Raw genomic sequence first — 23,651 nt, forward strand, 5'->3', positions numbered from 1 at the left:
GATTATGGTAAACTACAAACATAAAAACAAAACAAGGTTTCAAACAACAAAACTGTCTATGAAAAATACGTTGCCTACACCACCAACAACTGATGACAAAGTAACACTCAGGGTCAGGTTCTAACTCATTACATGTATTTGGGATTATGTAATCAGGTTATAAAAATAGGGACCTACAAGCAGTCCACATTACACTGATTCAAACTATATAAGTGAATCAAAACAACGTGCCTGGAGCATGAGCTTTCTGTTGAATAACCCTTCTGTCTCCTTCAGATGGCTTATCAATGACCAAACACATGAATCAAGCCACTCCAAACACATCCCTCTCTAAGCTCTAATGTTTTCAATATTGCCAGAAGCACACTAGTCAATAGGAGTACACTGAACAAATTACATTAAATGGTAAAAGTGATATTTCATGAGAGAAGTTAGCAGGTTTTGAATGGGAGCTCAGCTCCGAGCAGCTTTCTGCAGATTCTCCTGATGATCCCAGATTGAAAACTTCCAACAGAATGTTTTCTTTCAACTCTCCAAGATTGACCGGTTTAAACATTCCTGATCATTTCTAAGCAACGGGCTTGGAAATGATCAAAAACAAGCAATCGCAGAAGCCCAACAACACAAGCCAGGTACGTAAACAAACCAATGAGCACAAAATGCTTGATTTGTGTACATGTCATTGTAATCTAGATTACAGGTGCAGAGGCTTGCACTGTTCATGAAAGCCACAACAGACGTAAATCTATTAGTAGTTAAACAAAAAATGTAAATTTCTCATTTAGGGTTTTTGTCCTGACAATAAGAGCCAAAAATAAGTGTTTGCTTCAACGTTATTCTACCTTTTTCACAGTTGTCTCGTGTGCATCACAAAGCTGCTGCCTGCCTAAAAGATACCAGCATGGCAATGAAGGAGCAGGTGGCCTTTTACCTCTTCTGTGTGTCCCTGGCAGTTCTGGTGCTGGCTCTGATCATTCTCCTGTTTCTCTGCTGGATCCTCAAACAGAACAGAAACAGGTGAAAGCAGCTGCCTCATGAAATCATCCCCATGAAATCATCCCCAAACCTGCATTTCAAAGTTATTTAGATTCACGCTGAATTAATATTCTTTTAGTTTTATTCTAGGAGTCAGTCACTCATTGAAACATTCAATGATCAATCATCTCTGGCGTTTTTTGAGTTGATGCTAATACAGGTTATTTTTGCAAAAACAACTTTGGCGTTGATTACAATGTTTCAGACAAGCTGGACTTGTTTTTGCGATCAGAGGAGGCCCCCTGCTGGCCATTAGATAGAATGCAGGTTCATGGCACCTCACTGGATTCTCTTTTCAGACCATGTTCCTATTTTGGTCTATGGATTAACCACAACAAAGAGCAGAAATATGGCTATCTACATTATTTGTGCATGTACACAAACACACCACAGAGGTTCTCATAGTTGAGCCATTGTACCAGCTACAACACGAGCACCCACGGAGAAGCCCCCTCAAAGGGTCATAAATGTCTGCCTCTCTCTTCAGTGCAGAAAAGAGGAGCCTGACAGTAGCTTCTTATGGTTCTTAGAGCTGAATATAAGCCGTCGTGCCCACTGACCCTCCTGCATACTAAATAGCCTCTTGCCTGAAGGGAGGGTTCAAGAAGAATTTGAAGGTGTACTCACCCTTTAATGGGCTTTTCTGTTGTTTAGACTGTTTGGGCGGATCCAAAGGACAGGTCTAATCCTTCTGTTTCATTTTTCAATGATGGGAAAGCAGAAACTGCCACAAGCTTAAAACAAATGCTCCAATTCAGACCTGAGCAAACAGAACTACAAAGACCACAAACCAATAGTTATCATCTCACTATGTCTGAATATGTGTGGTGGAGAGTTGTGAAGCATCTGTTGGTTCTGATTCCTCAGAAACTTCACCGAACTGCAGATCTCAGCGGGACAACCTAGTTGCAAACTGACCATCAGAACCAAGCCAGACCACGCGGACCAGCTCCTGGACCACCTGCTGGACAGAGTCTTTCTCCAAGTGGATGCTGGACTAGTATCTGGAGAAGACTTCCTGGAGGAAGCTGGACCACAAACTGGAGGAGAATTCATGGAGGAAGTTAGATTGGAACCCGAGCAGGAGCTTAGAGAAGAATGTGGACCATACCCAGCAGCTTCAGCATCTACCTCTCCGCCTCGCAGAGGTAAGCGTTACCAAAACAAACATTTTCATTGCCATAAGCAGTTAGATTACATGATGTGACCACTGCGTCCTTCTTTGTATGCAGTCTGCAAATATAAATGTGTGTGTAGTCAGCTGAATAACAAAAACCAGAACATGTTAGAAAGTCGAGCTGAGGTCCTGAAAGGAGATGAATAGTAATTTGAAGTTACTAAAAGGAGATGCAGAGTCATTTGAGTTGGTAAGCACTGAAAGAAGTTAAAGTGTTGGTTGAGGTTTGAGTACAGTCAATAAATAGACACGATTATTAAGAACGGTAAACACACGCCAAATAAATAAGAAAACAACAAAAAAAGAGAGAGATTGGAGCAAGTAGTGATTAATCAGGAAAAAACAAATAATCTGAATGAAAATAAATATAATTCTACAGTAAGTAAGAGGCATTCTTAAGGTTCCTCTGTTTTGTTGTTTCCTATTGTGGAAATGTTTTGAGCTGCAAAGATCTAATTCAAATCTGTGATTTTGGGTGGCAGAAACGACACTGGATTGATTTTAAAGTCTGGTCAGCTTTTCATAAAACCTTTGCATTAAGTTTCTTCCTGAGTTATAATAGTCTTGTTGACAGGGTGGAAGCATCGCCACCTGCTGTAACTTAAAGGGAACTGCAGATTTTACAGCTTTGATAAAACTGTGCAAATAAACCAGTCATGTATAACATCATGACCACTGACAGATGAAGTAAATAACACTGATTATCTCTTCATTGTGGTGCCTGTTAGTGGGTGGGATATATCAGGGAGCAAGTGAACATTTTGTCCTCAAAGTTGATGTGGTAGAAGCAGGAAAAATGGGCCAGCGTGAGGATGTGAGTGAGTTTAACAAGGGAACGATTGTAATGGGAAGATGACTGGGTCAGAGCAACTCCAAAACTGCAGCTTTTGTGAGGTTTTCCTGGTCTGCAGTGGTCAGCATCTATCAAAAGTGGCCCAATGAAGGAACAGTGGTGAACCAGCAACAGGGTCAAGGTGGTCAAGGCTCACTAATTCACCGGGGGAGCGAAGGCTGGCTCGTGTGCTCTGATCCAACAGAGACAAGCTACTGTAATATGACATACTACAGTATGTCATATACTGATAATGCTGGTTCTGATAGAAAGGTGTCAGAATACACAGTGCGGTGCAGTTTGTTGTGTGTGGGGCTGCAGAGCCGCAGACCAGACAGGGTTCCCATGCTGCCTCCTGTCTACTACCAAAAGCAGCAACAATGGGGACCCTAACCCTTGCCCCAATGACTTCAGGCCCATAGCTCTCACCTCTGTGGTGATGAAGTGTTTTGAGAGACTCATCAAGACATTCATCACCTCCTCACTGCCCACCACCCTCGACCCACTACAGTTTGCATACCGGCCAGACAGATCCACAGACGACGCCATATCCTTCCTCCTCCACAAGACCCTTTCACACATAGACACTGGTAAGGGGAACTATGTGAGAGTGCTGTTTGTAGATTACAGCTCAGCATTCAACACCATAGTTCCCTCCAGGCTGGTCTCTAAGCTGCTGGACCTGGGCCTGGGCCCATCCCTGTGCAGGTGGGTTCACAGCTTCCTGACCAGCAGACCACAGGTGGTACGAGTGGGTCACCTCACCTCATCCTCCCTCACCGTCAACACTGGATCCCCCCAAGGCTGTGTGCTCAGCCCTCTGCTGTACTCACTGTACACCCATGACTGCGAGGCCACATCAGAGTCCAACGTCATCATCAAGTTTGCTGACGACACTGCTGTTGTGGGACTAATCTCTCACAATGAGGAGACAGCCTACAGGAGAGAGGTCTCCCGCCTGGAGAACTGGTGCCAGGAGAACCACCTCCTGCTCAACGTCAGCAAAACGAAGGAACTGATTGTGGACTTCAGCAGGAAGCAGCAGAGGGACTACCATCCACTTGTCATCAGTGGTGCTGAGGTGGAAAGAGTGGACACTTTCAAATACCTGGGAGTGACCATCTCACAGGACCTGTCCTGGACTCATCACATAAACATCACTGTGAAGAAGGCCAGACAGCGTCTCTACCTCCTCAGGCGGCTGAGAGACTTCAAGCTCCCACACAAGGTGCTCAGGAACTTTTACACCTGCACCATCGAGAGCATCATGCGTGGGAGCATCACCACCTGGATGGGAAACTGCACCAAGCAGGACTTCATGGCCCTAAAAAGGGTGGTTCGTTCAGCTGAACGGACCATCAGAACCACCCTCCCCAACCTGCAGGACATTTACACCAAGCAGTGCAGGCTGAGGGCCATGAAGATCCTAAAACAGCCCAGCCACCCCGGACACTCTCTCTTCTCCCTGCTCCCATCAGGCCGGCGTTACCGCTGCCTGAGGACTAAGACTGAAAGGTTGAAGAAGAGTTTTTACCCACAAGCCATCCGTCTGCTCAACTCTGAGCCCTAACTGGACCATTATTGCACAATGTAAATATTATAATTTATAAAGTGTGTATAGTGTATAGTATATAGAGTATAGTGTATAGTGTGAATTACTTTTTTATTTTTATTCTTCTTATTTATATGTGTGTGTATATATGGTTGCAGGTACAAAATACATTTCACTGTGCATTGTACTGTGTATAACTGTGCATGTGACGAATAAACACTATCTTAAAAAAGCATCGGAACAGGCATAAGAATGAGTCTGAGGTGTTGAGGTGTCTCAATCCAATCGAGCATCTGTGGGATATCCAAGTGCGATCTGTGGAGGCTCCACCTCACAACTTACAGGACTTAAAGGATCTGTTGCTAACTTCTTGGTGCAGCTACCACAGCGCTGATGATTGATGCAGATTTTTCTCTCCTGCAGCTGTGACTGCTCTTCACAACGGACTACGGCAGTGGTTCCTCAAGTCTGCTCCTCATCAAAGTGAGGAAAATGTTTTCAAAAGTCAAAAGCTTAACTGTTATTCTGTTTCCGATGATTTATACAAAGTGTCATTTATTGCCTCCAGCTGCTCCCCGTCAAACATCACCTGTGGATCAAACCGACAACGTGTGCGCTCAGCAGTCCAATGAATTCCAGCTCGCCTCTCTCTCATCTGCATGCAGTGCATCTTCAGAGGAAGACGAGCAACACGATGAGGCAGAAGATCAGAAACACAAAGACTTACCAAGTTCTGAAAGATGAATCTCTCAAATAAAATAATAGAATATATAACAATCTGACAATCTGGTTTTTTCCTTAAGTTGAAGCACTAACACCAAAATTTAAATAGTGAAATTCTCCTTCCTTTAGAAGTATTATTTAGAAGAGTAATTTGGAAGAATGTACTGCAGTATTAAAAGAACCCAGCACAGAAAAGTGGCCTGAGTGTACAGTTATAGATACTTTATTTATCCCAAATGTTGGTATTTTTCTGTTACAGCAAAACATCAAACAAGGTTAAAAAAGAAAAAAGAGTAAAAGTCTAAATAAAATACAATAAAAACTAAAATGTGACTAAAATACAACAATGCATTTGAAATATAATAATTGTGAGATTTATTATCGCTGGTGCATCAGTGTGCTGGGAAGTATTTGAAGCATGAACGAAGCATGGAAATGTCATGGCCTTTTGGCTTTTCAGTTTATAGACTTTGAATTCTTGTTTATTAGTAAATATTCTCTATTTGGTTCATCTGGTATTTCTTTAGTATTTTCGGTCTCGAGTTCTTAGTTCCAGTTACTGTTTAGATTGAAGTTCTCAGATTTTCTCTCTGTCTTTTCTCCATGTTAAGTTTACTTTTCTGTCTGTTTCTCTGCTTAGTTATTTGTTGCTTACTTCCTGTTTTACTTTGTTAGTCTTTGTGTCTTGTATTCAGTCTTACTCCCTTCCCTGTGATTGTGTTGATTGTGTGCACTTGTGGGTCCTTTCTTCCTAGTTGTGCCTGATCCCCGGTGCCCTGTCCTGTGTTCAGTGTCTCAGCATCTGCTGTTATCCTTGTGTGCTCGTTGCTGTTTAGGGACTCTTGTGGATTTACTTTGTTGTTTCATTTCATGGATTTTGTAACTGGACTCTCAAGTTTTTTGTTTTGTTTTGTTTTTGTTTGCATCGGTCTGCCTGGCAGCTGCATTTGGGTCCTCATTTTACAATCCATGACAGGAAAAGCAAAATTAATTTTTACATTAATTGACTAGTTAAACAAAAATGACAATAAATTTTAATAAAATATTTCATGTATTATATGCAAAAAACTGTTAAATGTTAAAGTAATGAGTTACTCTGGTTAGTTACAATAGACTGAAGTAGAAACATTAACTCAACTAAAGTAAGTACCTCAAATCTGCTGAATATAGAATACAAAGACTGTACCGTACAGTATGAATGCTATTTTTTCTTTCTTTCAGTTTTATTTATTTTATTTTATTTTTATATTTATTTATTTATTGGGGGGTGTTAATGGTGTGCTTTGAAGTTTAGATTTATTTGTCAATTTAAGTACAATAAAATATCAGCACATCTAAATTGTATGGTTGCATACCCAGCCTGAGGAGTGAAAAACAGATGTATAAGATAAGGCTTAAATTTCTTTTTAACTGGAATTTGATGCTCACTGAGGCACTGAAGCAACAGATTTGATGAAACTCTGCTGCTGGATTTCCTCTGACCATGTGATGGCAGCATTAGTCTTTAATACTACAGTCAGTGAAACACATGCACAGCTTGTTTAATTGAACTAATTTACTCTATTTAACTATACTATATTTTTAGTTAACTTTTTGTTAACCAAAGGGACGATTTTAGCCAAATGACTGATCATAATAAACACAAAGTAGCAAAAAAACTTACAAATTAAAGCAGAAGTTTAAAGTTAGGATTACTGAACAGTAGCTGTTAATGGTATTCATATGAAAGGCAATAAATTCAAGTTAGCTTTATTGTTTTCCTCTCATATCATGAAGAAAAGTTAGAAACATATAAATAATAATGTAAAAGTAACAAAATTCACAGAAACTTAAGACAACAAAATTCTATAATATTCCATGAACAACTGTCTGTAATAGAGTGAGTTGTTTATTACAGGTAAGCAAAGGTCCTTAAGGTTTTGAAAAGGTTTTGAGAATCAGACTTTATAGGTTGTGATAAATACTCTGTATTTGCTTGGAGAGTTATAAGTGGCTCTTGGGCGACACTTCACTGGATTTTAGTTTATTTTTCTGTGACTTTGAAACATTGGAAGTGACAAAGAAAGTGTCTTTGCTGAATAGAAATAAACATTTTGATAACAGTTATTTTCCTATTTTTTAATGCCGCACAAAGAAAAGCAAGGTCTTTATTTCCATGTTTTCGTGAACATTATCAGGTGTGAGGATGCTGACTGAATATAAGCACAAGGTTAAACTGCCTTCACAAGCTTTTCTAGAGGAGATCCTAACTCAGCCTTTACCAGACACATATGTTTCATGCATATATCAAACTTTCTGTTTGCAATCCAAACGCTCTACAGAACATATCAAAAAAAATAAAAAATGTGGCAGAAGGAAACGAGAGACTGATGATCAGGCATGGAGCTCTGCCATAACAAATACCTTGTCCATCCTTAACCGTAATGACGACAGGGAAACACGGTTTAAAATAATCCAGATTGCACTGCACTGCTGTGGGGCACACAACCCCCCTCTGCATGAAATGTAATCCAGAGCCTGGAACATGCATATGTTTTAGGATTGTTTAAAGATCCAGAGCTTCTGGGAAGAAGTGAAAAAAATGAAAAATAACATAAACATCCTGATTGGGTACAATTTGGAAATGTTTCCCATCTATTGTATATTGGTAGCTGACGTGGCTAACGCTAGAAATAAACATAATGCTAAACTGGCTACATTATTGCTTTATACAGCTTGAAAGGTGATTCTGAAACTCTGCAGCTCCAGGGATGCACCCACAATTGAGGATTGATATGGTGAGATGCTGAATTATCCAACTGGGAAAGCTGACATTCACCTTGGATGACAATGTCAAGGGATTTAATTAAATCTGGCAACTGGTGGTGGATTCAATCGACCCCTCTGGACTGGAATTTCTGTGCACTGTCTGATGTGACTGAGTCTGGCCATGGACTTATTAAAATGGGGCATTTCTGCTGGTGGTTGGGGTGCTCTGGTTTGTTGTGCATGTCTGTAGAATGTGCATAACAGGTTATCTGATGCCCGAGACTGTGAAGTTATCGTTTGGATTGGAGGAGTTGTTCGATTTTTGCATGTGTGTGTTTGTTTATTTGATAGTTGAGTTACGTTTTCCTTAGAAAGGTTAAATGTAAAGACCCAAAACTTTCAACCAGCTCATAAAACTAATGATAGCATGAGTCTTCTAAGAGCTGTCTACACCTGATTAAAGCCAGATGCAGTTCCCAGTGGATGGTAAAATCTAAAAAAAAAAGAAAGAAAGAAAGAAAGGAGGAGCTGAAATCAGAAATCTGTCAGGCATGTGGTAACTAGCTAACTGATAAAGCCATGAATCATTAGCACCGTTTAGGAAACTACATTTCAGACAAGTGGGACGCACAAGAAGACTCCTCCCCTTAAATTCAAACTCTTACACTGAGGGGGTGGACAAAAGCTAAACATCTGTGATGTGTTGAGTTTCAGTCGGGACACTCTCACACTGACACAGAGGAAGTGAATTTTCCATCTCGACTCATGTGTGAACTATGGGAATCCATTCCTGGCTGAAAAGGTATAAAAAGTTAAGAATAACAAACATGAAAATATTGATGGTAAATCAGGGATATTTTTTGACATGCTGTAAATGGTTTATGTGTTTAAAGTTTAAATGAATTCTTTCATTTCTAGCAGAGAGGTTGTATAGCACTCATCCAGAGTTAAATACAGCAATACAATGAGTGAAATACAAAAAGTGAGCCTATCCTTAACTGCCTTAAACCTCAGTGTTTCCTAATTACCAGCAGGGGGTGACTCCTCCAGTCTGTTTGTATGAAAGTCTGTAGGGAAACAGCCTTTCGGTTTCCCTGATCTGTGATCTCAGCAAACACTCGCTTGATGATTTTTTTGCCTCAATCACAAGTTTCAAGTTTTGTTTAATACATGCTGATTTTCATTTTGAAATTGTGGTGCCCTCTGGGATCAAAAGGAGGATGAAGCAGGGTGTGTTTTAGGGTGGGTCTGCCCTGTGATTGGCTGGTTGTTGTGAGTTTGCAGTGTCCCGCTGTTTCTCAGTGAGGCCCACACCTGATTGGTCAGATCAAGCTTCACAGCAGGTATTCACTAATTATTGGATTTCGACCTGGTGGTTACACCGCCATCATTTTATATACAGTATGTGACATACCCCAGATGCACAGTGGGTCCAGTGGAGCCAGTCACCATCACTGCCTCTTACTAATTCATTTTTAAGCTCAATCTTATTACTATTTTTAAAAGATGTATATTTTTGTCAGTCAAACTAGGTTTGGTTCAGTGTGCTATTTTAACTCCTATAGATTACATTTAGCTTTTCCGGGTATTTAACCCTTTACTCTTAACCATTTATGGACTACATTCAGCTCACCACCTCTATCAGTTATGTTCTAATATACATGTATTAATTCATCCATCCATCCTCTTCTGCTTATCCTGTTCAGGGTCGCAGGGGGGCTGGAGTCTATCCCGGCTGACACAGGGTAAGAGGCAGGGTACACCCTGTACAGGTCGCCAGCCTGTCGCAGGGCCAACACAGGGCGACAGCCAGCCCTTCATACTCACACCTATGGGCAATTTAGAGTGACCCCAGTAACAGCATGTCTTTGGACTGTGGGAGTACACAGAGAAAACCCACGCAAACACGGGGAGAACATGCAAACTCCACACAGAAAGACTCTGGCCAAGGTGGAATCAAACTTAGGACCTTCTTGCTGTGAGGCAGTCACTGTGCTGCCCCGTATTAATTAAATTAAATTTTATTTATATAGTGCCAAATCACAACAAACAGTCGCCTCAAGGTGCTTTATACTGTAAGATAAAGACCCTACAATAATTACAGAGAAAACCCAACAGTAAAAACGGCCCCCTATGAGCAGCACTTGGCGACGGTGGGAAGGAAAAACTCCCTTTTAACAGGAAGAAACCTCCAGCAGAACCAGGCTCAGGGAGGGGCAGTCATCTGCTGCCACCGGTTGGGGCTGAGGGGAGAGAGACCATCCTTAAAGCTTAAATCTTAGTTTATCATTTTAACCTGCCGGTACTTTTAGCTACTAATCCATACGACAGCTACTGGCAACTTTATCAGCTAGCTAGGTAATAATCTGGTGTCTTTATCACCCCATGGCATAGTAATCTGTATCAGTTTGGATATTTCCATTAGTATTTTCATACAGTAAAATACAATATATACTTAGTTTTAGTATGTATTGATTTGTGCTTGCTCCATGTTAATCTTTGTACTGAATCCTTGGTATGTTTATCTGTTTATGTGTATCTATGTGTCCTACTGAGGCCTCTTGTCCAGGTCATGTTTGTAAATGAGAACTGATTCTCAAACATTTTGCCCGGTAAAATGAAGGTTGAGAACTAAAGGTTGCACCTGTTGTTAATTTCATTTACACCAAAGCAGCTGAAACCCCCTCTGCTACTTAATTGACCAGATCAATATCTCAGAGGTTTAACTGACTCGATGCTACACTCTGAGTTCAAAGTGTTCCTCTCATTTTTTTGTCTTCCTCGAGTCCTCACTAAGCTATTTAGTAATTTTCCATCTTCTTGGCTTTCCTGGTTAGTAAACTGTTATCCTCGTCTCCCAGCTAGTCGGCAAACCTTGCATCTTGATCACCTGTCTTAATAATCTGCTGTCTTCATTTCCTAGTTAGGTAGTAATCTGATATCTCTTCATTAGTTAGGTAGCTGGTAAACTGCCATTAATAACCTACTCTTTAAGAAACTGCTCCTTCAACAGCCAAGCTGGCACCTTAATCAGCAAGTTAGTGAACTGGTCCTTCAGTGCTTGAGCCTTTATTTAGTTACTACACTGTTCAAGAGAAAAGAGATCCTTTATTTGATGTTAGCCTTCATACTTTATTTCATTACACAACTATGATAATCAGGTAGATAATCCATTTCATAAAACATGTCTCCTTAAATAAACATTTGCTGTTACTTAGTATTCAAGTTAGTGGATAAGCTCCTTATTTACTACCCCACCTTTTGGGGGGTGGGGGGGTTTGGCTTGTTGATTGGTTGGTTTCAGCAAAACTACCAGTTCAATTCATACCAAATTTCCACAAAAGATCACCTGATTACATTTTTTTTTTTTTTGCAATAATTGGGTCAAGGTGAATTTAACATTGGAAACTCCATTTACATTGAAAAATGAAATTTATTTTAGTTCAGCTTTTTAAACCTTGGAAAATTGTGGGCATGGACAATAGGATCTATGAGTTATCTTGGTGATTCAGTGTTTGGAGAGCGAGATGTTTGTGAGATGAACGATGTTCAAATCAGCTAAAACCTCTGCTGGGGGCGGGGTTTGTTGTGTCCGGCACCACTTCTTTGTTTGTTTATTTAATTGTGTTTGTTTGGGTTTATGTTGATATAACTTAAAAGAGAACCTTTGAAACCAGAGTAGCTTAGCATGATTCACAATTCAAAATCATCCTTATTTATAATATATACCTGGGCCTTGGTGTAGCCTCTAATTTAACCAATTGCTGTTTTTTTAAACTTCTTCCTTTAAGCCAGGCTTCTTCTGATTGGCTTACTGTCACAAACAGAAGGTTTGAATGGCAGGTGGGTGGGGCTTCTATGCTGACGGCCACAGCTGTGTGCTTCATATAGCCATCTTATGGATATCTCCTTTCAGTGACATCAAACAAGTGGATAAAGTGGATAAATCTGTTCATTCAGAGCAGCCCACAGCCTGAGCTTTTGTCTCCTACACATGCTTACTTTATATGAATCATAGGCCATGTGTGATATATAAGTGTGAAGTATAAGTGTCTTTTACCTCTACATGTAGCCACAATAAGAATATGTTATCACATCATATGTAAACTAGATTATCCCAACTGAGCTGTTCCATTACGCCAAACTGTGTCTTCAAACAAACAGGAAGTGACTAAAATGTTTTCCTGAACCAGCTCACCCTCCACACTGATAAAATTCTCTTCTCTCGCTCTCTAGCTCACTCACACACACACACACACACACACACACACACACACACACACACACACACACACACGCTCACACTCCCTCCTCAGATATCTGTTTCTCCTCTACTGTCACTCTGACACACACACACACACACACACACACACACATACTGGGGGAGGTAGATAACCGTGATTCCACTGCTGAATTTTTAACGCTGTTGTGGAACTTTTTTTTTCCAGGAGGGTTACTGTGGCACCAGGGTACTGTTACACTGACAGAGTCAGAGAGACAGAGTTCAGTTCAGTTCTGTTGTTTACTGAAGCTGGACGGAAGCAGCTGTGCATGGAGTGTACATGGTAAGTCTACCTATCCATCTGTCTATCTACAGATCTGCTGCATGATTATTTTTTTAGCTATTAGTCCTAAAACTGGTATGTAAGAGTTTCAGATAAAATGTCATCACTCGTGAAAACTTCACTTTCACAACTAAAAATCACATTTGAAATTTTTCCCATTCTGATAAATGTTGCTTTTGCCTTCAGTAAAAGCAAATAATGAAGTTTGTTACCTCTTATTAGCTAGCTAAGTACAGTCATTTGGTCTATTATGTGACACTGAACATGATACATTTGTTACTGCTGATCTTTAACACGTTTAGCAGTTTAGTTGTAAAGAATTTTGTAGGCTTAGTGATGCTGTTACTTTATCACTGACAAAAGTAGCTCTCACCTGGTCTGCCTGTCCCTCACCACCATTAATTGTTGTTCTTGGCACCTTAAAATATGTTAATTATTCATTGTAGGAGGTTTGTGCGTGTGTGTCTCTGCTCTCTTGTGCATAGTAGAAGTCTTCTTTGGTGCCTTCTTTGCTCTAAAGCTATATTCTGGTCTGGAACCCAAGTTTGGCTGTTCCCTGTCTGTGATGTTTATTGTAACAGTATTCATTTTATTAATGTGTTTGTTTTTCCAGAGAAATCAACTTAAATAACGTTTTAGGTTTCTTTGACTCAGTTTCACTCAAAACAAGACAAGACTGCATGAAGTGCATGACGTACAGTAGTGAGCATAATGAAGACATATAACACTACTGAATACATGTCAGTGTAATGAAGGTGTGAATCTGCTAAATTTTGGCTGAAATTACACTCGTTGCACAATTTCTTCAAAGATTTCTTAATCGGCATTAGCAGGTTATTTGTTTTCTTGTTACCTAGCTAAGTGGTTGCTTCTGTACATGCTTCTGAGTGAGGTCACTCAGACACCACTTCAGAAATGCCATTTATTTAAAAAAAAAACTCTACATCAAAACAAACACTATTTAAGGTTAGTTCAGCAGCCGTTTCTCCACAGCGACGTTATGACATTTTGATTCCTTCTTTGGGTTTGCAGTTATTGAATCAGTCTTTAAGATTACCAAATGTACTTTAAGCTTTCAATACACTAACATACACACACACACACATACAGACTGTATTTAAAAGATGGACGTAGCCACCATAAAACCACTCACTGGTTTGTGGAAACCCATTTTTAAAGCCACAAGTTGAGTATTTTGGATGTCACGATCAACACTGAGAAATACGTACTTTAAAAAGTACTCTGAAATATTTACTAAATGAAAATCATGTCATAAATTAGACCTTAAACCACCTTATTAGGTATACCTTTTCACTCACTCTTTAATGCAAACATATCTAATCAGCCCGTTACATGGCAGGAGCTCAATGCATTTAGGCACGTAGATATGTGCAATATGGGCTGCTCAAGCTCAAATCGAGCATCAGGATGGGGAATAAAGGTGATTTAAGTGACTTAAGTGAATGTGGGATGGTTGGCGGTATCAAACGGGCTGGTCCGAGTATTTCAGAAACTGCTGATCTGCTGAGATTTACAGAGAATACCAGAGAATATCCGGTGAGCTGCAGATATCTGGGCAAAAATGCCTCATAGATGTCGGACGTCAGAGGAAACTGGCCAGAGCACTTCAAACTGATAGGAAGGCAACACTAACTGAAATAACCATTAATTACAACCAAGATATGCAAAATAGCAACTCGCTGGATTTTGAAGCAGATGACCTTTAGCAGCAGAAAACCAAACCAGGTGCCACACCTGTCGGTCAAGGACAGGAAACGGAGGCTACAATTTGCACAAGTTCACCAAAATTGGAGAATAAATGACTGGAAAAATGTTGCCTGGTCTGCTGAGCCTCAGTTTCTGCTGAGCCTCAGTTTCTGCTGAGCCTCAGTTTCTGCTGAGCCTCAGTTTCTGCTGAGCCTCAGTGTCTGCTGCAACATTTGGATGGTAGGGTCAGAATTTGACATAAACAATAAGAAACCATTGATCTGTAGTGCTTTTTATTACATGTTCAGGCTGGTGTGGGGGTGGGGGGGTAATGGTGTCATGAATATTTTCTTTGCACATTTTGGGGGCCTTGGTAGCAACTGAGTATTATTTAATCAGCACAGGCTACCTGAATAGGCAAAGGGGGTTCAACCAATATGTATACGTATGTATGTTGTATTAAGCCTGTATAATCCAAGAGAACCGATGCTGAGCTCTGAGAATTCAGATTATCCAAATAAACTTTTTTTTTTCTCCGCAATATATCTGTGACCACCATAACTTCTCCAGCTGTCACTGCCAGAATCCCTCTGGACACACTTATGGAGGTCAGGCTATAAAACCAGGCAGGAAATCCGGAGAGCACAGCCGCACTGTCTTTTTGAAATAGTGCTATTTATTTAACCTTTATTCAACAAGGAAGTCTCTGGTGCTGTATTATGTATTTTATAGTGCATCACTTCTGCATCACTGCAGCACAGACAGAAGGGGGCAGCGCTCCTGCTCTGTGGTTGTTTTGAATGTCAATCAACTTGCCTCTCTGATAATGTTAAAATTGGTAAAGACCCTCCTGGACCAGATTTTGCTCTGAACCACTAACAGTCTTGTTTCCACCCTCAGGCCCATCCTGTCCTAATGACTTCACCGTAGGAACATGACCCTCAACACCCAGAGAGAGAAGGAGCCCCTCCGGAGGCGAGGCAGCACACCAGTTCATCCACTCTACCAGCAACCATCCTGGCCTCGGGACCCTTGGATCCCCAGCAGCACCCAGCCTGACCCAGAGCAGCCCCGTCCCCAGCGCAGCCACCCACCTCTGGGACAGTCAGCGTCCTACCACCCTGGAGACAAGTCCCTCCACTATCGCGCCCAGTGGAGTTCAGACTCAGATGATGACTCACAGAGTGATTCGGACTGTGTTTACAGAGTGGTGCTGCTTGGTGATCACGGAGTCGGAAAGACTAGCCTCGCAGGAATCTTTGCCGGGATCACAGACAAGGATGAACAACCTGGAGGTGGGACATTATGAGTGGTTGTTTTTTTAAGTGCCTGGTGATCATCACACCTAAATGGTCCCACCAATCTTTTTAGACAGTTTTTTTTTTTTTTTAAATCATAGGTGCTGTTAAATTTATATATATATATCACTCTGGTTTCCATCTGTCCTGACAGGGTCCAACTTTCCCAGCAATACTCAGAAAAAGGGGAAATGATGCACATAACAGCTTTAGGGCATAACTTGATTGTCCAATAGTTCATTCTTTTAAAATGCCATATATAAACACTTATAAAAATATATGATTATATACTATTCAGTACACTTTTTAGTCAGGGTACTTTGCAGGTAGGGTGCTCCAGCCTTCTTGGAGAACTTGCCAGAGGATTCAAACTATTTCAGTAGTTTCTATGTTTTCATATAATCCTAGACTAACCCCATGAGATCATGGGTTTCTTACTTGAATTTTGCCACCTAGCAGGGGCAGAGGGTTTGGGTTTGCAAGGACCCCCATCTAAACTGTGAAACAGAAGAAAATAGAATAGGATCATACGTTGTAAAATTATTACTAAATTACTGAATCTGAAAATCTGAAACTCCCCCTTAAATGCAAACCGTCTAAAGGTATTACTCCTTCCTGCACAACACCAGAAAGTCAAATCAAATACGCTAGAAAGTTTTAGCGTAAGCCCGTCAGAGGCCTGCAAAATGCTGCGTACTAAACAACGTTTGCTAACAAAGTCACAGATTTGTTTACAACAGACTCTGTATACGTATAAATTAGTCAAAAGTCCTCATGCTTGATCATTCTGGCTTTCACACTGTGTTGTAGCTTTCACAGTCAGACTCAGTCCACAGTGGATCAGCACACTTTCTGTCTCTGACTTTGCTGTGAGGTCAACCTTGGCTGGCCTGAAATTGATCATGTCTTCTGACACGTGTTGACTGGCCTCAGGCCGTGATTGATAAGCTGCATCATCGACCCAGTGACGGTCTGACATGGTGTGTCTGTGTGTGTGCGCGTGTGTGTGTGTGGGGGGGGGCAGAGCCCATCTGCAGCTGATATGAAAACTTATTTTTTGCTTGTTTGTTTGTTTTTAAATGCCAGTTCCCATTCTTTCCAACAATGTGTTTACATTTTATATCAAAGTCTTGATTTATTTTTCAAAGTCCGAATTTTTTGCCCACAACATTGATATAATAAAGGCTGATTCGTGCTTAATTCTTGTAATTATTTTCAGTTGGATAAATGCAAAAGGGCCTTCTTTTATGAGCAAATCATAGTACAAACATAGTACAGATATACAGAGTCCCATAAAACATGCAATACATCTACAACACTAACATCGGCTTGTTTTTCTGTTCTGTTTTTATATGGCTTGTGTTGTCAGCGTTGTTTACTTTATTGTTGTCTGTTTTTGACCACAGACATTAAGTCAAGCTGGTCCACCATGCTGCTTATTATTTTAGCTCAAGGGATGACAGCGCTGGTCAGCTGCACCCGTCAGTCCTCCATTTGGGTCCAAACTAAAATCTCTTGACAAGGACTGGGTGATGTTCTGTATCGTCCAGTCAACACTGTGAATGTGGGATGGGTTTACACTCACATGTTAGGGTAGCACCATCCACCTTTCACATTGCACAGTGTGTGGGCCACACACAAAAAAGCAGCAGCACTCCTGCTGCAGCCTGATGTTCCACGTGGGAACATCAGGCTGCAGCAGGAGTGCCAAGGGAGTGCCAAGGGAGTTTATTTCCCACTTAAAGCATAAAACGAAAGAACAGACACCTTCAGGAGAATCTCGTTCACCTGAATGAGATTAACTTGTGAAAATAACTTGATGAATGTCACCTGAACATCTAAAGTGGCATTAAGTCACGACATTTGCTCTGCTCTTTTTTTGCTTTCTGTAGTTCTGAAACTGTAGTTCAACAGATTCAGTTAGTCCATTTTTTTACCTAAAATGGTTCAACTGTCTCTCCTTCACCCTCCACCGTGCCCACCCCGCATACAGCTCAGTCTTTCACCTACAAACACACATCCAATGAAAAGAAATTTGAGGAGAGGCTATTAACTATCATTTCTGTAAACACGGTTATCTGCATTACCCTCTAATTAAACACTGAACCAGTATATTATGGATCGGTGAAGCTGCTCCACACACACGTCTGCATGCTTGTGCAACACACTTCCATGTGCCCCCGCCTTCCTGATTTCATATTTTTTTAATGTTTTTCACACTTTCATGTTTCACATCAAACATTATTTATGATTAAAATTTTTTAAATCATTTTATAAATGATGATTTCATTTATTAAGGGGGGAAAAAAGCTATCCAGACCTACCTGGCCCTGTGCGAAAAAGTAGTTGCCCCCAAAACTAATAACTGGTTGTGCCACCCTTGGCAGCAAGAATTGCAGTCACATGTTTGAGATAACAAACAGCACTGAGGAGGAACTGTGGCCAACTCTTCTTTGCAGAATTGTTTTAATTCAGCCATATTGGAGGGTTTTCCAGCATAAACAGCCTGTTTAAGATCATGTCAAAAGATCTCAATAGGATATAAGTCCAGACTTTGAAAAGGTCACTCTGAAACCATCATTTTGTTTTTTAGCCTTTCAGAGGTTGACTTGCTGGTGTGTTTCCGATCATTGTCCTGCTGCATAACCCAAGACATTCTCCTTCAGGAGTTTCTGGTAGAGAGCAGAATTCATGGTTCCATCAATCACAGCAAGTAGTCCAGAACCTGAAGCAGCAAAACAGCCCCAAACCATCACACTCCCAAATGTGGGATTAGCCTTTGTGTTCTTTTTGGTCAGCAGCGGATTTTTGCCTTGGAACTCTTCCATGGATTTGTCCAGTCTCTCATGAACTCTTGACCTTAACTGAGGCAAGTGAGGCCTACAGATCTTTAGACGTTGTTCTGGGTTCTTGTGTGACCTCCTGGAGGCATCGTTGATGCACTTTTGGAGTAATTTTGGTAGGCCGGCCATTCCTAGGAAGGTTCACAGTCGTTCCAAGGGGATAATGTCTTTCACTGTGGTTCGCTGGAGTCTCAAAGCTTTAGAGGTGGCTTTGTAACCCTTTCCAAACTAGTCAGTGAGTGACTTTCAGATTAGACAAGATGTGTTCCTTTTTGAGGTCTTTTAGCTTTCTTCATTTTGTCAGATGGGTTCCATTTAAGTGAGTTATTGATTGAACAGACCTGGCAGTAATCAGGTCTGGGAGTGGCTAGTGGCTTTCCAAAAATGTGGTTTATTACAGTAATTCCTAATTTAACAGCAGGGGCAATTACCTTTTCATTTAGGGCCGTGTAGGTTAGGATAGTTTCTTTTTTATATGTTGTGTTTACTTGGGTTATCTTTGTCAAATATTAATAATATTACATTTGTTTGATGGTGTGAAACATGCAAGTGTGAAAAAAAAAATGCAACGAAAGGGGGCAAATACTTATTCATGCCAGCGCAGGTACTGATGCTCCTTTAGCACGAGCTTTTCTTCAGTACTTTGAGTGCTAATTAGCAAGTGCTATATGTTTCTGCTCTATCTCAGAGGTTTTTGTAACCTTATACTGTGTATGTGTGTATGTATACTCACTCATCCCTATATGTTTTCACTATTGTTTCTGTGTTTTTAACGGCAGCACCTCCAGAAGGGGGGCAGCATGGCCACAGTTCACCTATCTCCCCATGTTTGTTCTGTTTGTCTTCTTGGATGGGTGTTCTGTTATCTGTACTTTATTGATCCCACAATGGGGAAATTAAAGTAAGTAAGTAAGTCAGCGTGCAAACACACTAAAATGATCTCTACATGTGATCCTTTTAACATGCCAGTGACAGCATTTAGCTCAATGCACCAGTAAGTCTGAGTATAGCTCATGAAATGCTTGCGTCAGTAGTTTCTCAAACCTTCTCTTGTGTTTATTGTATGTTACAGAAGACATATATGAGAGGACACTGACTGTAGATGGAGAGGAAACCACACTCATCGTCATGGATAACTGGGAGAATGACAAAATGGTACAGTGTGTTTGTGTGTTAAGGTTATTAAAGTTAACTAAAACTAAGTAAGTAGGTAAATTGTACTTGCATAGCACATTTAAAACCAAAGAGCTTCACAGTACAAAAATATTAATAAAAAATAACGACAGCAAAGGTACGACTTCCTTTTGAAATGAGTTTTGTCCATGGGAAGTGTGAAGCAGACCTTAATGATCTTGAGTAAGTGTATGGACACAGCATATTTAGCACAGATTTTGGTACAAGACCCTTTAAGCCTTTAAATATAAACATTACCATTTTATACTGGATTCTGTTGTGCACAGGGAGCCAGTGCAAGGCTGCCAAAACTGAAGTAATGTGATCTCTCTTTTTTGTTCCAGTCAGTAATCTGGCTGCAGTACTTTGGACTAATTGTTTCTCTTTAAAAAAAAAAAAAAAGTCCTCCAAAACTATTACTATTCATCACTGATAGAAGAAAACAAGAATAACCCCAGATTTACCTTCAGACTGTAACTAGTAACGACTTCATGAAGTCTTCAAAATTAAACATTTAGAGAAAAATTTATTCACAGCTGTTTCACAGATACTTACAGCAACTTTTCAAATTGCTGATATGTATTTAAACTTTCTCTCCAATTGATCTTTCTGAGTTAATGTCAGTAGTTATTTCCTCCAAACCATCAACATGCCTAATAGACCTCATTCCTGCAAGACTGTGCAAAGAAGTAGCACCATTAATTAATGCTTCAATCTTAAATATGATCTATCTAGCTTTATCGATCATATTATGAATTACTGTGATGTACTACAGACCTTTACGGTGGCAGTAATTAAACATTACTTAAAAAGCCATCACTTGATCAGCTGCCTTACCTAATTATAGGCCAATTTCCTATGGAGAGCCGTTTCATTCAAAATGAAATAAATAAATAAATGAATGAATAAATAAATAAATACTGCTATTGATAAATTATTAATAAATATTCCATGAAATAAAACAAAATATTTTTAAAATACATTTTCATTATTATTTTTATTATTATTTTATTTTAATTTATTTCAAGATTTACTTATTTATTCATTTATTTATTTCATAATGGAGTTTTATTTTGTGACACTTTTATTTTGTAAGGCTATTTTACGTATTTCAGTGACTTTTATTTTTTAACCCCATTTTTCATTTGAAGCTCTTTTTATTTCATGTTCTTATATTCAAATGAGGGGGCGGAGTTTTATCTGTGGGGCGGTGCTGCTTGTTTGCATTCTAAAATTAGAAACATCCTACCTCAGAGAGATGTTGAAAAACTAGTTCATTCATTCAGTTGAACCAAAATGCTGCAGATAGAGTTTTGATGGGGACTAGAAATATTTCTCAAATATAAGGTTCTCTTCATATCACCCCAATAGAGCCTTTTGCTCTCAGACTGCTGGCTTACTTGTGGTTCCTAGGATACTTAAGAGTAGAATGGGAGGCAGAGCCTTCAGCTTTCAGGCCCCTCTTCTGTAGAACCAGCTCCCAGTTTGGATTCTCTGATCTTAAGATTAGGTTTAAAACTTTCCTTTATGATAAAGCTTATAGTTAGGGCTGGATCAGGTGACCCTGAACCCTCCCTTAGTTATGCTGCACTTGACCTAGGCTGCTGGTGGCATCCCCTGATGCACTGAGCATTTCTTCTTCACTCACCTCTTTTTCACACACGCACACACACACACACACACACACACACACACACACACACACACCCCTTTCCCCTCACGTTTCGTTTCGATTGTTGGGTTTTCTCTCTAATGTTGCTACAACAATCACCTTGAGGTGACAGATGTTGTGATTTGGTGCTATATAAATGAAATTGAATTGAATTGATTGACTAACTCCAGTATACAGTACGTTACAGTAGTCGAGTCTAGATGTAATAAAACCATGCACAACCCGTTCCAGATCTGATCATTTAAAAAAATAATAATAAGATTTTAGTTTGGAGATTGTTGGAAGAAACCGCTTGTTTGGCAAATTTCAAATTTGTGTAAAAGATTATTAAAGATTTTTAATCTGTGTTTTCATAAAAAGGTAGTTGAAGGTTATCCTTCAGCCTCTCAGTTAACAGTGGCAGACCAAACCACATGGCCTCTGTTTTGAACTCATTTAACTCTAAGAAACTGTGGGGCATCCTTTTATATATATATATATATATATATCCAAAATGTGCTTATTGAGCCTTCTTATGAAACAGTGATTTCCAAGGTAAATACAGTTGTTAATCATCTGCATAGCAATGAAAAAAGATGTTATGTTAAAATTAAAACTAAGAGATATTTAAAAACAAAAAGACTAGAAAATAAAACTAAAACAATATTACCTATTTACAACCAGCTTCAATGAATCTGTTTACTGACAGTAGGATGTCAGTGTTACTTTGTGTCGGGTGTTTCGATTGTTTTATTGTGTTCTTGGACTGTTCTGTACTCCTTAAATCACACACTCGTAAAAATTATGTTATATTAACATAAATTAAACTGCCTTAAACAGGGACACTGATAAAAACTCAACTTTATTATAATAAAAAAAAAACAAGCATGCTCTGGAAGCTAACTGAACCTAAGCTAAACTGAAAACTATGGGGGGAGAGGATAACGAAGTTTTAGAAGTTTCAAGGTGTGCACAAATGGAAATGATATGCATTTGCCACTAAAATTTAAGGCAAAGGTCAAACTTTGTGACTCCTTCAAAATAAATGCCTTCTAATATTAAAAACTTTTAATGTGGAATTGTAGCACAAAGTGTTGTGTATGGAGCAAATTTCATGACATGTTGCAGATGCCCTGTAATTTACTGAAAGGCCTAGAAGATAAAGTTCTGTGGATCTTTTTCTTGGTCTGGCAGACAGTAGAATTTATGATGGCCATTTGCATAGCTCTCTGGTTACACATAGGGGATTATGAGAGTTAAATCAGAGGCTACAGAGACATGCTTGTATGTAGTCTTTCAAAAAGCTGCACAACTTTGACCAACACAAGCAACTTTAAAAGGAGACATTCATTATGTGAATATTCACAAAGAAGCTCTGTGCTTATGTCTCCTGTCAGGAGGGGGAGGACGGGCCCTCTCACAATGAATGTCTGAAGGTGGGGAGTGCTTATGTCATCGTCTACTCGGTCACCGACCGCTCAAGCTTTGATTCTGCTGCTGAGCTCCGCATCACACTGCGACGCACCCGCCAGGCCGAGAACCTTCCCATCATCCTTGTGGGAAACAAGAGCGACTTAGTCCGGTCCAGAGAAGTTGCTGTGGAAGGTGGAGTCAAAGCACAAGATGTACAGACACGCGTAACAACAACAAAACGACCAATAATGAATTCGTGCCACTATATTAATACTTCTGTGTGCATATTTTTCCCCAGAGGGCCGAGCGTGTGCGGTCGTGTTTGACTGCAAATTCATTGAGACGTCAGCGTCGCTTCAGCACAATGTGACTGAGCTTTTTGAGGGTGTAGTCCGGCAGATCCGCCTTCGTCGGGACAGCAGCGAGACCATTCAACGCAGACGCTCCATCTATAAACGGAAAGAGAGCCTCACCCGTAAGGCCCGGCGCTTCCTGGACCGACTGGTGGCACGCAACAACCAGCGCATGGCGGTGAAAGTGCGGTCCAAGAGCTGCCACGACTTGGCCGTTCTCTGAATTCATCTGTCCACCAGGAAGTTTTGTGACGCCCTGGAGCTGTCTCTGGTCATGATATCGTGGACAGTGGTGTCTGCGGTGATGCTCAGCAAGCTGACGGTGTCAGACAATTTCAGCAGTGAGCTCGTACATCAGCAGACAGCTACATACTCACTGTGATCAGCTCCCTTTTTGACCATCTGATGTCAAAATTTTGGGGCTTTTTCACCAAATGACTTAAATATGGAGACTAAGTGTTCAATGTTCGGTGTGAGAGTGTGTGTGGATCACGTCCTGTAGTTTCCACTGTGTCTCTTGTGTTTTCCTGAAGTTTCGACTGTTTTTAGTTCCACACTGTGCAGAATAAAAAGTCTTAACA

The 23,651-nt window shown here is 40.3% G+C and overlaps 2 protein-coding genes across 3 annotated transcripts; both read left to right on the forward strand.

Moving 5' to 3' along the window:
- The first annotated feature begins 517 nt into the window (after window positions 1-517).
- On the forward strand, window positions 518-5,340 carry LOC115779984 (uncharacterized). The gene is made up of 5 exons (XM_030728895.1): window positions 518-632; window positions 854-1,017; window positions 1,903-2,183; window positions 5,020-5,079; window positions 5,165-5,340. Exons 1-5 carry the CDS (start codon window positions 588-590, stop codon window positions 5,338-5,340), a joined length of 726 nt encoding a protein of 241 aa, XP_030584755.1. The 5' UTR covers window positions 518-587.
- Window positions 5,341-8,757: 3,417 nt separating this feature from the next.
- rem1 (RAS (RAD and GEM)-like GTP-binding 1) lies at window positions 8,758-23,651 on the forward strand. Of its 2 annotated transcripts, XM_030729708.1 has the most exons (7): window positions 8,854-8,869; window positions 9,774-9,812; window positions 12,516-12,632; window positions 15,240-15,634; window positions 19,553-19,635; window positions 22,702-22,909; window positions 23,016-23,651. In XM_030729708.1, the coding sequence occupies exons 4-7, from the start codon at window positions 15,274-15,276 to the stop codon at window positions 23,291-23,293; spliced, it is 930 nt and encodes a 309-aa protein (XP_030585568.1). In that variant the 5' UTR covers window positions 8,854-8,869; window positions 9,774-9,812; window positions 12,516-12,632; window positions 15,240-15,273; the 3' UTR covers window positions 23,294-23,651. The 2 variants fall into 2 exon arrangements, with proteins under 2 accessions (XP_030585567.1, XP_030585568.1); XM_030729707.1 differs by lacking the exon at window positions 9,774-9,812 and having other exon boundaries at window positions 8,758-8,869.

The sequence above is a fragment of the Archocentrus centrarchus genome, chromosome 5 (genome assembly GCF_007364275.1).
Source record: "Archocentrus centrarchus isolate MPI-CPG fArcCen1 chromosome 5, fArcCen1, whole genome shotgun sequence".
Lineage (NCBI taxonomy): Eukaryota > Metazoa > Chordata > Actinopteri > Cichliformes > Cichlidae > Archocentrus > Archocentrus centrarchus.

What these genes read in the sequence shown, in the direction of transcription:
- LOC115779984 (XM_030728895.1), top strand. Translation starts at nt 588, where the DNA reads ATGATCAAAAACAAGCAATCGCAGAAGCCCAACAACACAAGCCAG. An exon ending in TACCTCTCCGCCTCGCAGAG is followed by an intron (nt 2,184 to 5,019) that starts GTAAGCGTTACC and finishes TCTCTCCTGCAG; the next exon opens with CTGTGACTGCTCTTCACAAC. An exon ending in CAAGTCTGCTCCTCATCAAA is followed by an intron (nt 5,080 to 5,164) that starts GTGAGGAAAATG and finishes TATTGCCTCCAG; the next exon opens with CTGCTCCCCGTCAAACATCA.
- rem1 (XM_030729707.1), top strand. Translation starts at nt 15,274, where the DNA reads ATGACCCTCAACACCCAGAGAGAGAAGGAGCCCCTCCGGAGGCGAGGC. An exon ending in CAAGGATGAACAACCTGGAG is followed by an intron (nt 15,635 to 19,552) that starts GTGGGACATTAT and finishes TGTATGTTACAG; the next exon opens with AAGACATATATGAGAGGACA. An exon ending in ACTGGGAGAATGACAAAATG is followed by an intron (nt 19,636 to 22,701) that starts GTACAGTGTGTT and finishes GTCTCCTGTCAG; the next exon opens with GAGGGGGAGGACGGGCCCTC.